The following is a 20,407-nucleotide window of genomic DNA, read 5'->3' as shown; positions in this document are numbered from 1 at the left end:
CAATGGAGATATGTCCCAATCTACGGTGCCATAAAACAGAAGAATCCTCATTCATAACACATCTTTTTAACCCAGCAGTAACGTGCATAGAATCATAAGCGACATTGTTTTGCAAAATAATGGAATAAAGACCATCACACAATTCACCAAAACCAACAACTTTAGATTTATTCATTAAGGTAAAACCAGAATTTGAAAAATTAAAAGAAAAACCCGAAGGTATAAGTCTTGAAACAGAAATCAAATTCTTAGAAAAACAAGGAACATAAAATGTCTTTTCCAAATGCAAAACAAAACCACTACTTAAAATTAAGTTGCACGTTCCAATGGCCTCCACATGTGAGCTCATCTTACTTCCTGAGTAGATATATTGCTCACTTCCCACTGGCCTCCTTAGGTTTTGCATACCTTGTAATGTATTAGAAACATGGATTGTAGAACCAAAATCAATCCACCATGTGTTATGATTAAAACTAGTCAAATTAGATTCATAACAGACAAAAGAAAATGGAGATTTATCAGATGTCGTAAACTGCTCATCAATAGCCCTTAGTAAATCTTTGACATTCTCATATTGGTCAACTGAACCCCGGATCCCAGCGGAAATGTTGGTTTTTATGAACGTTACGGAGAGACGATTTGACCTCTCCCATTTTTCATAAAGATTAATGGCATCTGGAGTGCTAGTATCCGTAATACCCGGTGGTTCTGGTTCTCTAATAGCATAGTCAATGTCCATCCAGCGTAAATGAAGAAAAACTTTTTCCTTCCAAACCTTATAACTATCTCCTTTCAACTCGGGAATACCACACTTGATATCAGAAAAATTCACAGATTGAGAAACTGCAAATTCAAAGTTACATGCTTATTATATAATTTGAGACTAAAATAAATGTCATGTTTACCAATGCAAACATGTCTTTTCCAATGAGTTTATTAACATAAAACTTGCCTGTGGGCTAAAGTCTTACTCAATTAAACTCATTATCTTAATGATAAAACTATCAAATTATGTTCCTTTTTCTTAATTCCTGTGGGTAAATTAAGAAATATAATTTAATATTTTATCCTAATTAATCATATAAATATGAAAAAATTCCTGTGGGTAGATTTTATCATATTAAATATAATTATTTACAACTAATGTTTCTCATGTAGCAAAACTTTATATACAATTTTAATTAATTAAAGATGTTGTGGCTACTCTTTAATTTATTAAAATTATATTACTACCAAAACATTAATATTATATAAATATTTACATAAAATTCATAATATGCAAATATAATAATAATAATGTATATTTTATTTGCACATATAACAAGAAATATATACATACAAATAATATCTATAAAATATACATAATTATCAACCCAAAAACATTTAAATATATATATATATATATATATATATATATATATATATATATATATATATATATAACATGATATGTTTGCGTATCATAAACACGTATTATTATAAAACGTGTTTTATATTATATGCTAAATAAAAATAATAATATTATTATTATTATTTAAACATAAAAGCATGCATTAGCATTTAATGTATGCTTGCGAAATAAAGCTGCAGAGCATTCATCAGGTCATTAAAATGACCTATAAAAAAAAAATTATGAATTCTCCAGTACGTACAATTTATGAATTCTCTAGTACGTAGCAGAGGATTAATCCTCACTTTCATTATAATATTGCAACGCACAACAATCAAGAAAAGAATAGGGTTTATAGACTACAGAAACCCTTTTAAACAATATGATCATGTACGCATCCCAATCAAAATAATTGCCTTTTACTGCAATTCTATAGAGGGGAAAGCTGAGAAAATTTCTAAGCCCAGCAATTAAATTGGAGACACGCAGTATGAAAATTACAATGATGTAACAGGTCATGAAATGACCCAAAAACTGAAACGCAGAAACAGGGTTCCTCTTTATATTAAAGAGATGAAGTCCTGAAACGGGAGACAAAGAAAAAACGAACAGACAGAAACTGTTCATCGGCTTTAGACGAATCCTCTCCGTCAGGTTTCAGTTTTATTTTTCGCTTTTACCGTTTAAGATTACAAAAAATGTAATCAGTTTAACGTTAATTTGGGAATTTGGTTTGGATTAAATGAATCAAAATAATAAAACCCATAAATAAATAAAAAATCCAAATCAACAAAAACATGCAAGGCAGAGGAATAAACAAAGCTCTGATACCAAATGATAAAAATAGCAGAGTATGAAATTGATCTAAACACGTTATATTAACGTCACAGTAACATATTGAGATCAAAAACAGCGGAAGCAAAAATGAAAGAATAATGTGCGTACCTCCTGCCATTGCAATTTTGTAAATCTAAACACCGACAGCTTTGTTTTCTAAACCTTAACTCACTCAAACTCGATGGTGTGTTTTTTCTAAATAGAGGAGTAGGCTTAGTGATCAAAACTGAGAGTAACCCATTCCCTTATATAAAGTCTGGCCATCACAGGTTTCAAAATAAATGGGCTTTACGTTTAAAAATAATAACTGCTCCATAACCTTTATGCAGTTAAAAGGATAAAAATAATGACTTAATGGACCACTTTATGTTCCTTAAAAATAGGAACTGAAAATGCTATAATATTTATTTTATATTTAAAATAATGCTAACATTTAAAGCCAAAACTACATTAGTTTACAAACCTCAACTTATTAGCGGACTATGTAAGGTTATGTTAGATTTAAAATATTAAAATTTATTTATTAAATTTTTGTAATATTTTAATAGAATATATATTTTTCAAAACAAAATATAAATAAAAATGAAAATTAAGATTTATAATACAAAAAATATGAATTATTACGTTAGTACTATATTGCTCAAACAAACATATGAAGTAATCAAAACTAACACTCAGCGTGAATACAAACAGTAGAAATAAAATATAAAACATAAAATAATGTATGTCACAACATAAGTTTTATATAAAAAGAATATAAAACATGATAATATAACAGTCTAACTTTAAAACAGTATAAAATAATATTATAAAAGAAAAATAAACGTAATAAAAATAATATGCTATCTTTTTATTGTAGTAAAAAATAATTATAAAAATTTAAAAAACATTGGAAATATGAATTTTATTTTACTTATTATATGAAATTCCCGTACTTGCCATATTTACACGTCTGCATATATATGACCAAGCTACAGAACCCGAAGTCCTAATTGGAGGAGGCAGAAATAATTAAAAAAAAAGGATGATTTTGATACTCGCCAACTCTTTAGTTTGGTTATGTACAATTATCTGATTAACTAATTACAAGTTTCAACCTTTTCTCATTGTTTTATTTAGTTATATTATGTTTTATTTGATACTACAACTTTATTCAATTTTAAGAACATTAAATCATTCTTATATTTTAAGGGTCCAATAAATTTTAAAGAAAATTAGAATTAATTTTTTTAATTTGATTTGATTTAATTTCTTGACTTTATAAATAAAAAATATAAAATTTAGTTTTTTTAACCAACTCAAATATATTAAATAAGATAAATAACTCAAATGTTATAATGAAAATTTCAACTACTTTTGAAGCAGAAATATATCAAACAGTATAAAGAGTCCAAATGTTACTATAAAAAAATTAAATAAATTTAATGAAATTTGAATAAAAGAATTAAATCTCCACAAATAAGAGATTAAATTAATTCAAAATTTTGAAGAAATTAATTTTAGTTTTTACTTAAAATTAAGGAATAGAAAATCCTATTTTAAATAACATATAAATTAGTATATATAATTGTTAGTAATATGAATTCTATATTAAATTATCTTTATATTGAATATTTTAATTAAATAATTAAATAATAAAATTAATTTTTTTAATAAATTCTAGAACACTCGTGAGATAAGTTAAAAATTATTAGAGAGGAACTATAGTAGTTAAATTAATATGTAATTCAAATTATCACATGAATTAAATACTCCTTCACTTGTACATAATATGGAATAATATTATATAAATTTATTACAAGCTTTAACTTAACATACAATAACTACAAACATATTTCTTTTCACCACATCATGATGATAAATACATAGTTATTCTCCACACAATACATTATTTTTATTCCTTAAATATCACCCTCGAGAATCATATTTATTTCTGGCAAGATTACATATTAACCCATATTTATTTTTCAGAAAAAACATTATTTTTACTAGACATGAGAAATCAATACAGATCCGTAATAGCTGGGATTTGACGAGCTTTGCACATAACTTCCAATGGATTTTGCCTTGATATAGTGATTCCCTTTGCTTCAGTCATATCAATTTCTTCCTTACCAATTCGTTGCCACTCAAAACATTGAATCAATGAAGCCAAAGCTAATCCCACAGTACGTTGAGCCAAGTTGTTTCCAGGACAAGACCTCCTCCCTAATCCAAATGAAAGCAAACTGCTTGAGTCACATTCCTTTTCAAACCTTTCAGGCCTAAATTCATATGGGTTCTTCCACAAAGTTGGATCGTGATGAATGGACCATGCATTAACCAACAGAATTGTATTTTTTGGGAGATTATATCCTCCGATGGTACAATCTTCTGAAGACATATGTGGTGACCAAAGTGGTGCAGCAGGATGCAATCTTATCGTTTCGAAAAAGATGTTTAGAACATAAGGAAGTTTTGACATATCTGATTCATCTACCAGACGATCTGATCCCACATGAGTGTCTAACTCTTCTTTTGCTCTCTTTAAAACTTCTGGATGGTTCAATAAATTAGCCATTCCCCATTCTAAAGTCAAAGCTGATGTATCTGTTCCTGCAAGTAACATACTCTGCAAAAATAATAACAATAGTTTATTTGAATTATTAGTTTATCACTTTGAAAAATAAAATAGTGATTTGCATGGACAAAAATAATTACCATGCAAAGTCCTTTGATAATTTGATCGCTGTATTGTTCAGGTTGTGTTCGTTGTTGAACTAAGAGCTGAGATATCATAGTATTGGTAGTCTTATTTGAAGCACGAATTTCGTCAATGAGTGATTGTAAGAATGCATCGATTCTCTTCCCAATGTTTTTTAGTCTCTTCTCCAAATTATCTAAATCAAACCACCTCAGGAAAGGCAAGAAGTCTCCACGGTTATTTACTCCTGCTAACGACACCATCTCTCTAAGGATACCTCTAAATTCTTTGGCCTTCTCCACATCACTCACATCACAGTCATCACCGTAGAATCTCTTTCCCGACACGAGCCTCATCATAGTATTAAGTGACGTTTCCATGACCCTTAGTTAACACATGTCATTTATCCATTATTAGATGAAGTAATAGAACTAAGATAAATGTGTAACATAATAATAAACTCTTTGGGTAACTGTTGTCACGTCTCAAAACTGCATTAAAAGAATGTTATGTTTTTTATTTCTTACCTTCTTTATTTCAAAATAAAAAGCATTTAATCTGACTTCTGCTTTATGTTGACATCTATATGTAAGATTATTTAACCGGTGTTACGTAAAAAAATATTGCTTTGACGTTATTAAGAACTCACATGGATTTGAGATCGACTTTAGTGAAGTCGTTGCGCGAGAAGCGAGCAAGTTTCTGCAAGAGTTTGGTGAGTTCGTCCCTTCGGATTTCGTAGGAAGCATTCAAACGGTGTGTTGAGACAACCTCGAGGGACAAGATGCGGCGGAGATGGCGCCAATGTTCACCGTAACAGGAGTGAAGGATGGTGCTGTTGTTGTAACTGATGTGTTTGCCAAGGAGAAAGTGGGGTCGGTTAGCCAAGACGGTGTCGTTTTTGGTGAAGCATTCTTGCACCACGGGTAGGTCAGAAGCAACGATAACGAGACGGTTGCCGAACCATAGAGAGAAGACTTTGCCATGTTTTTTGGACAATCGAGTGAAATAACGGTGAAAAGGCTGTTCAAGTTGCAAGAGGTTTCCTACTATAGGGTAAGCAAAAGGCCCTGGAGGAAGGTTTCTGAATTTTCTAGATCCAAACAAGACCTTAAGAGAATAGAGAAAAAGTACTACCACGAAACCATAATATAACAGAGCCATACTGAACTTTTGCTTCTGCTCTGATTGTTGAGTTTCGTCTCCCATCCTTGCCTATTTATAAGGCTCCACAAAACATCACCAAAAGAAAAATAAAGAAAATGGAAAGAAGAGTCCATTATGGTAACCCCAAAACTCAAATGATTGTGAGCTGGCCTCAGTTTTTTTTTTTTTTCTCAATTCTTTATACAACATGTGCAAAACGCCTATTACAACTAATATAAATATAATTTAAAATATTACAAGGTATTTTTTTCTAAATCTAGAAATACCTAGTACTATAATTCAAATTAGGTTTCAATAATTAACATGACAATTTCAAATCTATCTACCTACCTCTACCGTTCTCTCTCTTTAAAATATAAATTTAGATAAATAATTACTTTTAAAGTTTAATTTAAATAATACATAGATTTAATTTTTAGAAAATAAACTTAAATAAGTTGAATCGTAAAGTCTGAATTAGAAAAGAAATAGCTGAATCTTAAAAAAAATACTATAAATTAGATCAGATCTGAACTCAAATGAAAGACACGTTCTGGTTTGTTTTTTACGACCTAAACATGGGGGAGTCAAAACATATATGCCTACAAAGCATAATTTATCCTCTCATAAATTAGATTATATATATATATATTAATTTTATTAGTTGATATAGAAATTAATTCTAATTTATTTAATTTTAAAATAAGAAGGAAAAAGAAATTTCCAAATAGAAGGGGTGGTTTTCCGAGATAAATACGATATTAAATAAAGGTGACAGCAAATATGGAAGTTTACTCCATGTGGTGCATGCATGAGTGAGATTTCTTCTCCTTGTTCCCAAACAAAGCAATAGCAAACAAAACTATTTAACGTTTGTTCTAATTGTTGAAAGTCCCACATTAATTAGAGATAAGATCAAATTATAATATATAATTGGAATACAAACCTCATCATACAAGTCGATTTTGTGATGATGAATTAGGCTTTAAAACCACTTTCTAGTATGGTATCAGAGTCAGGTTAGAACCTATCCTAACGAGTTCTAAGTGGACATTTCTATTCCATCCGTTGTTGCACTATCGGACCACCTAAATTTATAATAATATATAATTGAGGTGCAAACCTCACCTTACAAGCCGATTTATAGGCCTATTCTAGCGATATTTCGTATTTAATATGGTATCAGAACCATGGTTAAAGCCTATTCTAACGATATTTCTATTCCACCCTTAATTTAATGTAAATATGTTGCAACACTCTTATAAATTTTTCTAAATTTTTTATGTTAGTTGAATTAATTTAATGTAAAGGTACAATATTTACATTGGGTTTAATGTTCCTTTATGTAAATAATGATAATTTAAGCTTGGACTATGTTCAACTTGATCTTTGCATCTTCTTATCACAACACACAACACACAACGTTGAGGTTTTATATATATATATATATATATATATATATATATATATATATATATATATATATATATATATATATATATATATATATATATATATATATATATATATATATATATATATATATATATATATATTTTGTTGACAATGAAATAGCGGTTGATTTAGGGAATTTTAATCACAAGAAATATAATGTCGAATTGGTGTTGATAGTTTCATGTTGATATAAATTAAAAAACAAAATAAGACTAATTTAGTTGTAAAGGAGTAAATATATAATTTAGTACGGTCTTTATTCAAACAGGTTGTTTTGTGATCAATTTTATAATTTTTAATTATGATTTAAAATAATGTAGTTGGTATGAGTATATATTATATAATTAAGACTCTAAAAGTAAATTTTTGAAATATTTTAAAATATAGAGACTAATTAATTATTTTAGGTCATAAAAGTGAGTAAATAATTTAATTATTTGAACAATTTATAAAATTTTCCGAAGAACACATTCTAGGAAAAAAGAAATTTTTAATATGTAGGTACAAGTTATACGATTAAAAAGTTTTGAGTGAAATCAATAAATCGAGGAATTCAATTCGATTAGAATTTGCAATGGAAAACTGATGATTGAGGTATTTGTTTGGATATGATGGTTTTGGTTAGATCATTATTCTTGAAGGAGAAAAACATATTATTATAAGTACAAAGTAAAAAATTATATTTGAGATTAATTTTTCTTGGATTAAATATATATTTAGATACTCTATTTATAATAAAGAAAATATAAACTAAGTTTAAAATATAAATAATGAATAATAAAAAATTAAAGATAAAAGATAAACATAAAATATTTATATAAGATAGAGATATAAAAATCATATATACCAATCAAACTTGTTACACATATAATAAATTCTCAACCTACGTAGATTAAGTGAAAATATTTGTTAAATGATCACTTGAATTAACGAATTTAGTCTTGATGTCTCAAGATTTTTCTCGAATGATATGATAATCAATCTCAATATGCTTGGTCCTTTCATGAAAGACTTTATTAGAATTAATATGAAGAACAACTTGATTGTCACATCCACTACAAGAGAAAAGGCACTACTGAGACTTAAAATATGTTGGACACGTCAAAAATTTGTTGGTAATGACTTTTTTTCAAACAGATTACTGACGAACCTAAATTTGTCGATAATAATACAGTTGGTAATATTTACTGACAAAATCTTAAATTTGTTAGTAATTACTGACAAAAAATCTGACGATAAATACAGAAAAAATTCGTCAATAATTATCGACAAATAAATACAGGAAAATATGTCAGTAATTAATGACGAAAAAATTCGTAGGTAAGATCTATCAGTAAATTTCGCGTTTTGGTTCATCTTCTTCCTCCTCTTTCTTTCTTCTTTTTTCTTTTAGGGTTTTAGTTTTTTTAGTAGTGAAGCACACCATAATAGCATTGACGAACCTGGAAAAAACTAGAAACTAAATCTCGAACATCAAAACCCTATCTCGCGCTACCCTATTTCGCTCTGCCATTGTTCATTCTAGGAGCTCCAAGAACCACTACTGAACCGCAAGCCAATGCAACCATGGCTTCCTCTACACTGACCACCATGCCAACAATGCTAGAAAAAATAAATCATACAACATCACACCTACAACTCCTTCATCGTGCTTCCAACCAAAACTACTACAGATTGTGAATTCATCCTTACGCTACCACCATAATCTTCATCACCATCAAACCACCATTGTTCTTCATGGTGAACCCTAACCATGAGTAGCACCACTAGATCTCCTTCACAGGATGAACCGCCGTGTCTCATCATGTAAGAAACAAAAGTTATACACCTTCAACACAGACCACCGTGAGAGATCTCTATGAATTTAGGAAACTTTCTTTCACTTATGCACCTACCATGTTATTTGAGCGAGAAAATTGCCACTCATTTTACAGACAAATTTATCGGCAATTTTTTCAACGGTAAATAAAATATGAATTATTGGCGGATTTAACGAAGAAAAATTCGTTAGTAAATAAAATATGAATTATTAAAGGATTTATCAACAACAAAATTCGTCGGTAAATAAAATATGAATTATTAATAAATTTACCAACTGATTAATCAGTCGGTAATGAATTCGTTGGTAATTAAAATTCAAGAATCCGTTTGTAAAATCTATTGATAATTTTTAAATTTACCGACGAATATAAATCCGATGGTAAAACACACTAAATTTATCTTAAATTTGCATCATGCTTCCTCTAACGGACACCCAACACAGACTGTATTGGTTGAGACTTGTCTAGATTTTGTGGTAGAGATTAACAACTCATCCCAGATTAACCGCAAGTAACCCAAGTTTCTCCAAACAGACAAGAGAAATCAAAAGAATGTGTTCACCCGAATCAAACAAAACCCTCACACATTTACCATTTAAGTAGCAAGTGTCCAAGATCAAGTTTCCTGGTTCAGATGCTTCGGCTCCTGTCATAGAAAAAACTCGCCCTGCTGCTTTCGGATTTCCTCTAGAGGGCTTCTGAGTCTGAGATCCATTCCCTAAATATTTCCTCTCTAGGCATGCAAAAGCAAGATGTCTAGGCTTTTAACAAACAAAGCATTTTCTCTACTCAACTTTCACATTAATCAACTTCGAGCAATATCTCCTAGTGTGAGGATCCCTACCTTCATAGGATTTCAAACCTCCCGAATGTCCCTGTTGTGATCTAGAATGTGTCTTGTTCTGATTTCTGTCCAAAGACGAATCACCCTCTAAGTCCTAATCACTGGCCCTACCTTTCCCTCAATCTGCTCTGCCACTAAAGCTTATTCTACTAGCTCTAGAAACTCTTTAATCTTCAAATGACTGAGTGCCTTTCGCATATTATGATGTAAACCTCTCTCAATTTTTCTGCACTTCCATTCCTCACTCACATTCTGAGTATAAAACCGAGCAAAATACTCAAACCACTCCTTATAAGCCTACACAAATAAGCTTCCCTATTGCAAATTCATAAATTCCGCCTCTTGCTCCAATTTAGGATTAACCGGAAAATATCTCTCTAGAAATCTTGCTCTCAAGTGATCCCAACTAATGGCCTTTCTACTAGCATCCATCTCCAACTACATACCTCTCCATCAATACTCAGCCTCCCTAACTAACATGTAAGTAGCAAAAACCAGCTTTTACTCCTTAAAACATTCAATCACATTGAAGATCTTTTCATTACTACAAATCTAGTCATCGACTTCATCTGGAATGGCTTTTCTATTGAACTTGGTAGGATTGTGGCGTAAGTAATCATTCATTCCCACTTGATGTTTGGGTACATGTTTAGCTTGTTGAGCCTATAACGCCTATCATCCTTATAGGACCTATGCTATTTGTCGAAGAGCTTGTGCTAGTTCGGTAGTAGCATCAATAAGAGTAAGGGTTCTTCCTCGACGAGACATCTTTATTTATTTATAACACGAACAATTATGCACAATAAAAATGCACAGACAATATCACTAAATTAAACATGTAAATTTTTCACACATTAATTCCCAAGAACACATAATTCACACAAATATACTCATATGTGTGCAACTCACATAGTTATACACATATGCATGAAATTCACACAATCACGCAACAAAAACTAGGCGAAATCACTTCTCAAAAGCCTCAAAAGATTTTTCGGAAACCCGACTCTAATACCAAAGTGTAACACCCCAACTCTTGAGATGTCACGAGTTATTGCAAAACTGGTAAAAATTCAAAATTTATCATAGCACGGAAACGTACTTTTAAAAAATCTTGACTTTTAAATGTTCATAATTTATTCAAAACATAATCGTTTCAAAACATAATTTAAACATACCTTATTGTTAGATGAATTTATCACTCGTCTTATCTAACTAGCTTAAGATTGAGTGGAAACTGGTCTTAACTTGTGGTACAATCAATTTTCCTAATGGCTTCTAGATGCTAGGAATAGATTTGGGGTGTCTGCTAAAAATAAAGTCTTAACCTTAATGCAGATGAGTTGTTGTGCAGTCCGTAACAGGTTTAAAATTGGATATTACACAATAAACTAGGCTCTAGGTGTCAAAAATGGACCTAGAGTTTCAATCAAATAGAACTCCTAGGACTTGATCATCTGAAGCTTCATGCTTAAGGGTGGATTTGGTACAAGAGAGGGAAATCTGCGAAGTCGAGATTCAACACGCTTTAACCATCCAAAGTCACTCCTTTAGTAGTTTAAACTAATTTCTGAATAGATTTTACAACACTTTAAAAAATATAAACATGTTTTCTATGCATCAACTATTTTAAAAAAGATCAAACTAGTTAAAACGTTGTAGTTTCTATCAAATCCCTCTGGATCTAATACATGTTTACTACAACAACCCAATTACTTGCTCGTACATTTATGGTTGCAATACCAACGAATAATGAAACCTTTCACAATGAAGACTTCTTTTTTTAATGAAAAACAACTGATTTGAGAGCACTAAAGTTAAAAAAATTACTTAATTTATGTCTTGATTTTTCTTTGTAGAAAAAAGATTGGGACGGGGTAGCTTTTAAAGCCCCTCAAATGCATAAAGAAGACTCCAGCAATCAAGAGTTTCAATGTTTTATATATTTTGCTTTAATATGAATGAAATGATAATAATGATCATGATATCTTCAAAATTTAAGAGATTAAATTAATTTAAATGCTCAATATTCTTTTTGTACAATTCGAAAATAATTTATTTTTAAATATGCAATTAAAATGCTTATTTTTAACATATTATTTTGTTTGATATGATTTATTAATTTGTTGTAAATTAATCTTATATTTTATTATATATAGATTGTTAGCTTTGAATACACTTGATATATTACTTAATATGGTTGTTGAAAAGTTTAATTAAGCAAAATAAATCAAAATGTTTGAGGCAATATATTTAATATCAAAGTCTTCTTCTAATCAAGAAAAGGATTAAAAGGTAATATGATACAATGAAATATTTGCATCAAGTCAAGCTTATTCCTTAAGATTGCATATTACTCAAGAATTCTTATATGAAGAGTTAAGCATGATAGTCAAGTTTTATTAAAAAGAATTAAACAATGATATGCATTGAAGATAAAGAAGTAACATATTTTGAAAAAATAATTCATTTATAATATTGCAAAATTAAAGAATTTTTTGCTACAACGGGCATCTACAATTATGATTTAAAGAATGAAGTGATACAGGAAAAAAAGATAGAAGAAAGTCATGCACAAAAAAAAAATTACATGCATTAAAGAGTTAAATCAAGATAGTTTGTGAACATGAAGATATTGATATGAAGTGATTATACAAAGATCTCAAAGTAAAAAGTTGATAAGTGAAGCCTAAATAAAGATATACAATTATATAAAAGCTTCAAACATATAGATGACATTATTGAATTCTCAAAGAATTTCAAACAAAAAACCAAACAAATCAAAATTGAAGATCAATTAAGAAAAAACGTTCAACAAGTATCCAACAATCATATCGTGAAGAACAACTATAAAATATGAGTAAGAGCAAATTGAAATTTGTGAATAAAAAATAGAAAAACATACATATACACATAAAAAGAAAAACAACAAAAAGAAAAAGTTGAGCAGTACAAGTAGTTCATACAAAAAAAGTCAACAGAAAAGAGATTGAGCTCATAATGTCAAAACTATAGTTTGATATTGAGAGAAAAAAAAGGTTTGTGTGAAAACCATTGTAATACTCTTCACAATTGTGAAGTTTACCCTTTTTGAGCTTTTATTGCACTTTTTTTTATTTGAGAGTATTTTTCATCATTAAAATTAAAAGCTTTTGATCTTAGAGAAAGATTAAGAATGAATACTTGAAAAGGTTAAACTCGTGATACCTGTAGGAGTTAAACTTATGTTTAGAGAGACTTTACTTAGTACCTTGAGAGGTTAACCTCGTGATACATGGATATATTAAAGTTGTGTCTAGAGAGATTACACTTGGTATCTAGAGAGGTTAAACTAATGATACTTAGAGAAGTTAAATTTGTCTTTAGAGAGATTGTAGTTGGTACCAAAAGAGATTAAACTCGTGATACAAAGAGATTGATAATTGGTATGCCTAGAGAGGTTGATACTTGTGACATAGAAAGGTGTATGTACTTGTTGTAATCAAATTCAAATATTTAATCAGTGAAATGTCTTAAGGGTGGTTCTTAAGAAATTTCATGTAGCCTTGGTGTTGGGTGAACCAATATCAATTTTGTGTGTGTCATGTGCTCCTTATAATTACTAGTTATTCTCTATATTTGCGTAAAAATGTTTAAAATGTATACAAACTCCATTGAACTTCCCTTTAGTGCCTAATTGAACCTATAACTTATTATTTACAAAGCATAATTTATATTAGACCTTTAATAAGAAAGACTTCATATGAATTTTGAAAATATAGAAAAAGCCAACATCTCTTATTTTCATATTTTTGGTATTCAATGTTTCATTTTGAACACTATGGAGTGTCTAGAAATTTTTTATTCCAAAAGTGATGCTGATTGAGCTCAATGGTTGTCGTCTAGGATAAAAGTTCGAGTTGTGTTAGCTTAGGCTAAAGACAAAGTCGACCTAAGTCGAAGGTCGATCTGTGTCAACTTAGACCAATGGTCGAGATGGGTCTGTCTAGACCAATGATCATTCCATGTTGGACCATTTTTAAAGTCAATATTTGGTACTCCTTCATGTCGTAGGTGTTCATTATTCATTCGTTAGGAAATAGGTCCATATGATCTTATTGTAAAATCTTACTCAACGTTATATTGAATACAAAATATTTTTACAAAGAGTAAGATGCACATTTTGGGATCCCAATGTAGTTGTTTACTTCCTTTGTGGATAAGATATGATCTCCTTCTTTCTGTGTGATTATAAAATTTATTCTTCTACACAAACACACTTTAACGCCTAAGTTAATTGAAGAAAAGGAGAGATAGTAAATATATGACTTATACCTTCATATTGTCATTTATTTATATTATTTTTAATGGAAAATTTCTTATATGGGTCTGACGAACAAATCCACGTTATCTTAATCTTTGATAGGTCATTTTATAGTGTTATTAATAGTTTAAGCATTCATTAACATATTAATGTTTCATATTTGAAACAAGTTGTTTTCATATATCTAAATATTTTTTGACTTTTATCCAAGTAAATGATATCATCCATACTAATAAGTTAATAAGGTAGAAGTTAATGGCATGATATCTTCAATAAATCAAAATAACTTTAATTAATAATTATACAATATTTTCTTAAAATATTTATCCATTTCGTAAATACGATATTAAATCTTAAATTCGTAATTGGTTTTGATGTTTAAAGATTATTGTCATTAGAATTTGTTATAATTAGGCTTATCGAATTTGTGATACAAAAACATATTTTTTTTTGGATATTTTGAGATGTTAGATAGCTCCAACTAAGTTGAGTTTATGAAGGTGTAAAAATAAATTAATTAAAATTTCATGACACCTTAAAAATAAATTCAAGCATTGTATGAAGAAGACAATAAAAACATGAAAAAATTGAGAAGTTTCATTAAGTTGAATTGAATTAGGTTAAGCCAATAAGATGGAACGAGTAACAAAAACTAGACCTTGCGATTTTATCTCTTTTTCGCAAAATGTCTTTGATAATAAAAAAATATTTATCATAAAAGGCAATTTTAGAAAAATATATATTTAGATATTTTATTTAATATTTTTAAATATTTATCTTATTTAATTATATAAGAAAATAAATGTCAATTATTTTGGAATCTAGTAAGATTCTCTTAAATATTTTTAAATCTTTATAATAACAAAATATATCTTGAATATATTGAATGCATTTAGAAGATAGTTGGAGGAGATTACATCATTAGAAAGGAGACTAGATGTAGCTCATTTGGAGCGAACGAATATAAAATCACTTATGTTATTCTCTCTTCTCTCTACTAAACGATCCTCTTAGAAAACCTGCAGTTGAATTTATATTTGAAAATACAAGAACTTCTAGGTTAAACGATCCTTTACTTTTAAAAGAAATTCTTACAAACATTGTAGTAGAAATATTTTGATTAACACGATGATCTTATCAACACATATATTTCAAGTCAAATGTCTAAGCTTTGACTTGATAAAAAAGATAAAAGAATAAACATAATTAGTTATAGTAACATTTATTTTTGGTTGAATTTATTATAAATAATCTAAAAGTTCTTACCTTTGATTAACATGAATTTTGATTAATAATAAAAAGGATAATAAATTAATTAAGAACTAACATTAATTAATTTGAAGTCTAAAACAATAATCAATTGAATGTGTATTTTTAGAAAATCAATAATGAATCTTATTTTTTAAAAACAATATAATCAACTTATTTTATTTATTATTACTTTTTAACTTTATTATTTTGTATAAACAAAAACTAATTTATTAAAAATGAATTTTGTATTTATTGGAGAACGGCATTTAAATTATCTTACTCATACTAATCATTTTTGTTACTTTCTTAATAATTCTAAATTTATTATAAGTAATATTGATTTGAACATTACAACAACAACATTGTAATATGCTATACCACCAAAATTTACATAAAAACTAAAAGAAATTAATATTTTTGAACCATACATATGACACCTCATATATACGAAGTCTTCCATAAATTGAAACGTCTTCAAATTAATATTCGTACAAAGATTTTTTTTAAGACATTTTAACATTTCCCAAATACATAAAACTTTATTCCTGTATCACTGCCAATAATTTACATGAAAATTAAAAAAGAAAATTAACACTTCTTAAATCTTCCAAAAGGAAATCCATACATGACACCTCGAGCACCATACACGTCACAACCCATCTCTTATCCAATTTGTACTCACCCAAACTCTAGCCATCTACCTTTCTTTGCCTAAACCCAATGAAGAAACCCAATTTTAAGCCCTAGCATCAAATAAGGGGCAATTGAATTATTTTATTATGACGACTACTACTACTTATTATTATAATTATTATTATTATTATTTTATTATTATTATTATTATTATTATTATTTTTACTTATATTAAGATTTGTATTTTTTTATTAGGAGCCAATTTCACAAACCACACGCGGAGATCTAATTATTACAGCACGAAAGTACAATTTTTAAAAGGCCCTATTTTGAATAATATCAGATTAAGCAGCACTGTTCTTGATGGAACATCATTAAAGTTTTATATTTAGTAAAATTTTGCAACGTAAAAAATATTGTCTTTCAAAATGATCGTGTTTAACTTAACTATTGTTTTGAAAAAGTATTAATACTGAATTCAATAACAATGTAAAGATAATTTTTAAATATTTCTTTATATCTGATACTTTATTATTAATATATTATGTCATTCTAAACATATTATATACAATATTGATTTTGGTTTATTCAATAAAGTTATTTATGTTTTAAATTTTAATTTAAACTTGCAGGATTTGCTATTAAAAGACAAAAACAGTGAAAATATATATAAACTTTCCGTGGACTTAAAATTTACAATTTGTTTACGTATATTATTTGGTTTCAAATTCTAAAAGCATTAGAACTAAAAATATTATTGCTACTTTATATAATGTTCATATTTTTTGTATAATTTATTTACTTTACATGCATAGAATAATTAATCTTCACATTTATAAATTATGCATAGCATGACTAATATGTAGATGCAAAATATTAGCAATAGTAATATTGGAAACTACATGATACAATACAAGGTATGTTTTAATTCTTTTTATGATTTTCATCTCTAATTAGTTAAAACCAGTTATACATTCCAACATACTTAATAGAGGTATTTTCTCTTTTATTTGTTTTTTATCAAAATTCAAAGCCCTCCACCAGTATCAAAACTAGTATATAACAAAGAATAATACTAACTATTTTAGTCAATAAAAGTTATTCATGACTAAAATTGTTGAAATTGCATTCGCATTCTACTATATCAAAATATAGATTAAACATTTTTATTCGATTTTTAATAAAAATGAATTTTTAAAGAATCATGAATATAAATTTATTAACAATTTTGTTATGTATATATATATATATATATATATATATATATATATATATATAAAGTATGTTTAAATAATTAGGAAGTAGGTGGTGGACTCGTCTGTCTCACATTGAAATGATGTGGAGCAATGTACGATAGTAGCTGATAGCCATTATGTCTTATTTACCATTGTTCCTTTTTAAAAATCTATCCAATCAACACTCCTCTGTTTGCTTTTAGTTATAATTTTTGGTTTCTATTTCGAGCACATGGAAAATTCTTGAAAAAGTTAGTTAAGTTTAAACCCGACCCGACCACAAACCCATTTGTGGCGAGTCCTTATGACACCTCCACGTTCTCCATTTATTGTACCCTAAAAATACTCTCTTTTCTTTTTCTTTTTCTCTTTTTTTTCTCGTTTTTATCTATAATTTTGTTTCATGTCCATCGCATACACTTGGATTTGAAGAGTACGTGTATCTATAATCTGAATGCATTAAAACCATAAAAGCAAACTCAAACTGCAATCCAATTCCATTTTGGATTCTCTTTCCTTTTTCTACTTTTGAAAGTAAAATAAAGAATAAAACAAAAATAATACCTACATACACTAAAATTAGTTTATAAAAACTCTATAGTATAAATTAAAAAAATGCTTTTAATCTTTTAAATAAAGTAACAAATCGGCTAATTAATTTGTTAATTAACTTGTGATCATTAAAGTAAATATTGAGAAACAAGTTTAAATTTAACTCATTTTCACAAAATTTTCGTGTAAAATAAGAATTATTAATATAATGTAATTTAGATTTATTTGGGGATGATGAATCTCTAACACAATCTCACATATCAATACAATAACACCTTGTGCATGATACTAGATTGATTTAGATGGTCTGACAAAATAGTCTAAGAAACCTTAACATTATAGATTATTAAATAATATTAAGAAGTGAGATAAGCTTAACTCATGCTCACAACACTACTTTTTGTGAATTGAGTATTAATCCACTTGTATATTATAATTTAGTTTTATATTTAATCATGGTAGTTCCAAAAATAAAAATAAGTTGAGATGTTGAAGATAATTTATATTTTTAAAAGACTACTATTAATTTCGATAAAATATTATATTTTCTTTAATACGTTTATCTTATATAATATTATTTTAGACTACTATATTCTTATTGTGTTACAACTGGTTTTTATATCTTGTATTTTATAAGTACTACTTCTATTTCTGATGTTTTGATTTAATATAATTTTAATTAGTAGTTTATATTTCAACTTATAAATATTAATACATATTTTTATGATTGTATATGATATTCAAATTTTAGAAAGTCACGGTCTTAATATTAACAATGTGATAGAATAAGAATATAATAATGGGTCAAATATTAAAGGTAAATTCTAAGGAGTGAACAAAGTTATTAATTTGGCCTTTTACGATATCGACAACTTCCGCTAAAGCCAAAGATTATTATTTTGGATAATTGTAGATAGTAGATGTGAAAGGTTTGATTATCAAATCTTAGTTATGTGCAACTAATTCCAAGCTTCACGTATAAGAGAAACTTTATTTTAACAAGTGAAGCTCAATCATTATCATTCATGTAATTCATAATTCTAAGATTTTTATAGTTGTGATTATTTGATTGGACTTGTTAGCAAAGGTTTGCAAAAAATAAAAACATGGTTTTGATAGTATCGATGTAGCAATATAATTTGTATAAAGTTTGGTGAAGTACTCACAAAAATATGGAGAATATAGTTTTACAATATTATTATTAATGCCAAAAAAAATTACAATTATAAGAGAGATTAAATTTTATTTTGTTTGGTTATGACTTTTTCTGTTTTTGCTATTTTTTTTTTCTTTTCATGAGTTTGAATTCATTATTATTTTTAATAATATTTTTTATGTGATGAAAAATAATTGTGTAATTTAAGATTTTAGTCTAATTGAAATGTCATTATATATTAATAACATGAATTTTATATAAAAAAAATATTTTATAAAACATTGTAAAATATATTATCATAAATACACAACCAAACTTTGAATTTCTTTAAAATTATTTTAAAATCTATTTTTTATTATATAGATATATATATATATAGATATATTGAATTATTTAAAAAGATTTACTAATCATATATAAAATAATACTAATTATTGTTATTATTGATACATATTTTATGTAACGTGGTAGATTCTTCTGTCACGAGGTAGATTAAATAATTTTGCTCTAATTTTTAATTTGTATTGAAAATAATTTTTAAAAGAATCTTACTTATGAAAATAATAATAATAACACAGAAGAACTATATTAAAGAAATTAAATTCAAATGATTAAAATAACCTTAGTTGTTTAGCTGTCTTATGAAATTACGAAGGAGAAAACTAACAGCGGTCCCACTAACAATTGCCACACATGAAAGTCAGCATGTACAACTGTAAACTAAGGACACTTCTGCCTGACACCTGCACCTAATTTCTTGTCTTTACTATTTATTGTACCCAAAACATAATAATCTTTACTCTTTTTTTATTTAAAATTTTCCTTTCATTTCCAACTCACACACTCTGCGTTGAAGTGTTCCTTTATTATTTCCTTATAAAAATTATAAAAATATCAATTAAAATCATAGTTACGTAAGCACAAACGCAATCGAATCCTAGATTTTATTAGTAGGTAGGTGTGCAATTTTTTTTTCTTTTTTTTTCCTAACATATGAAACACAAAGTAAAATTAATTTGTATATAAAATTAAATTAATTTATATTTTATCTACTTGATAAAAAAATACTTTTAACCTGTATATAAATTATGGTTGATAAAAT

The 20,407-nt window shown here is 27.7% G+C and overlaps 1 protein-coding gene across 1 annotated transcript; it reads right to left on the bottom strand.

Moving 5' to 3' along the window:
• Window positions 1-3,987: 3,987 nt before the first annotated feature.
• On the bottom strand, window positions 3,988-6,151 carry LOC108344905 (cytochrome P450 81E8). The gene is made up of 3 exons (XM_017583439.2): window positions 5,560-6,151; window positions 4,928-5,294; window positions 3,988-4,838 (listed from the first exon to the last, which is right to left on the bottom strand). Exons 1-3 carry the CDS (start codon window positions 6,117-6,119, stop codon window positions 4,230-4,232), a joined length of 1,536 nt encoding a protein of 511 aa, XP_017438928.2. The 5' UTR covers window positions 6,120-6,151; the 3' UTR covers window positions 3,988-4,229.
• Window positions 6,152-20,407: the final 14,256 nt, after the last annotated feature.

The sequence above is a fragment of the Vigna angularis genome, chromosome 8 (genome assembly GCF_016808095.1).
Source record: "Vigna angularis cultivar LongXiaoDou No.4 chromosome 8, ASM1680809v1, whole genome shotgun sequence".
Classification (NCBI taxonomy): Eukaryota; Viridiplantae; Streptophyta; class Magnoliopsida; order Fabales; family Fabaceae; genus Vigna; species Vigna angularis.
Note: the sequence above shows the minus strand (reverse complement) of the source record. Positions and strands in the feature narration are given on the sequence as shown.

Bases quoted from the DNA above. Each gene is read 5' to 3' on its own strand.
- LOC108344905 (XM_017583439.2), bottom strand. From the start codon at position 6,119: ATGGGAGACGAAACTCAACAATCAGAGCAGAAGCAAAAGTTCAGTATG. The intron at 5,295-5,559 runs GTGAGTTCTTAA...GTGTTAACTAAG, and splicing joins AAAGTCGATCTCAAATCCAT to GGTCATGGAAACGTCACTTA. The intron at 4,839-4,927 runs GTAATTATTTTT...TTATTTTTGCAG, and splicing joins TTATCAAAGGACTTTGCATG to AGTATGTTACTTGCAGGAAC.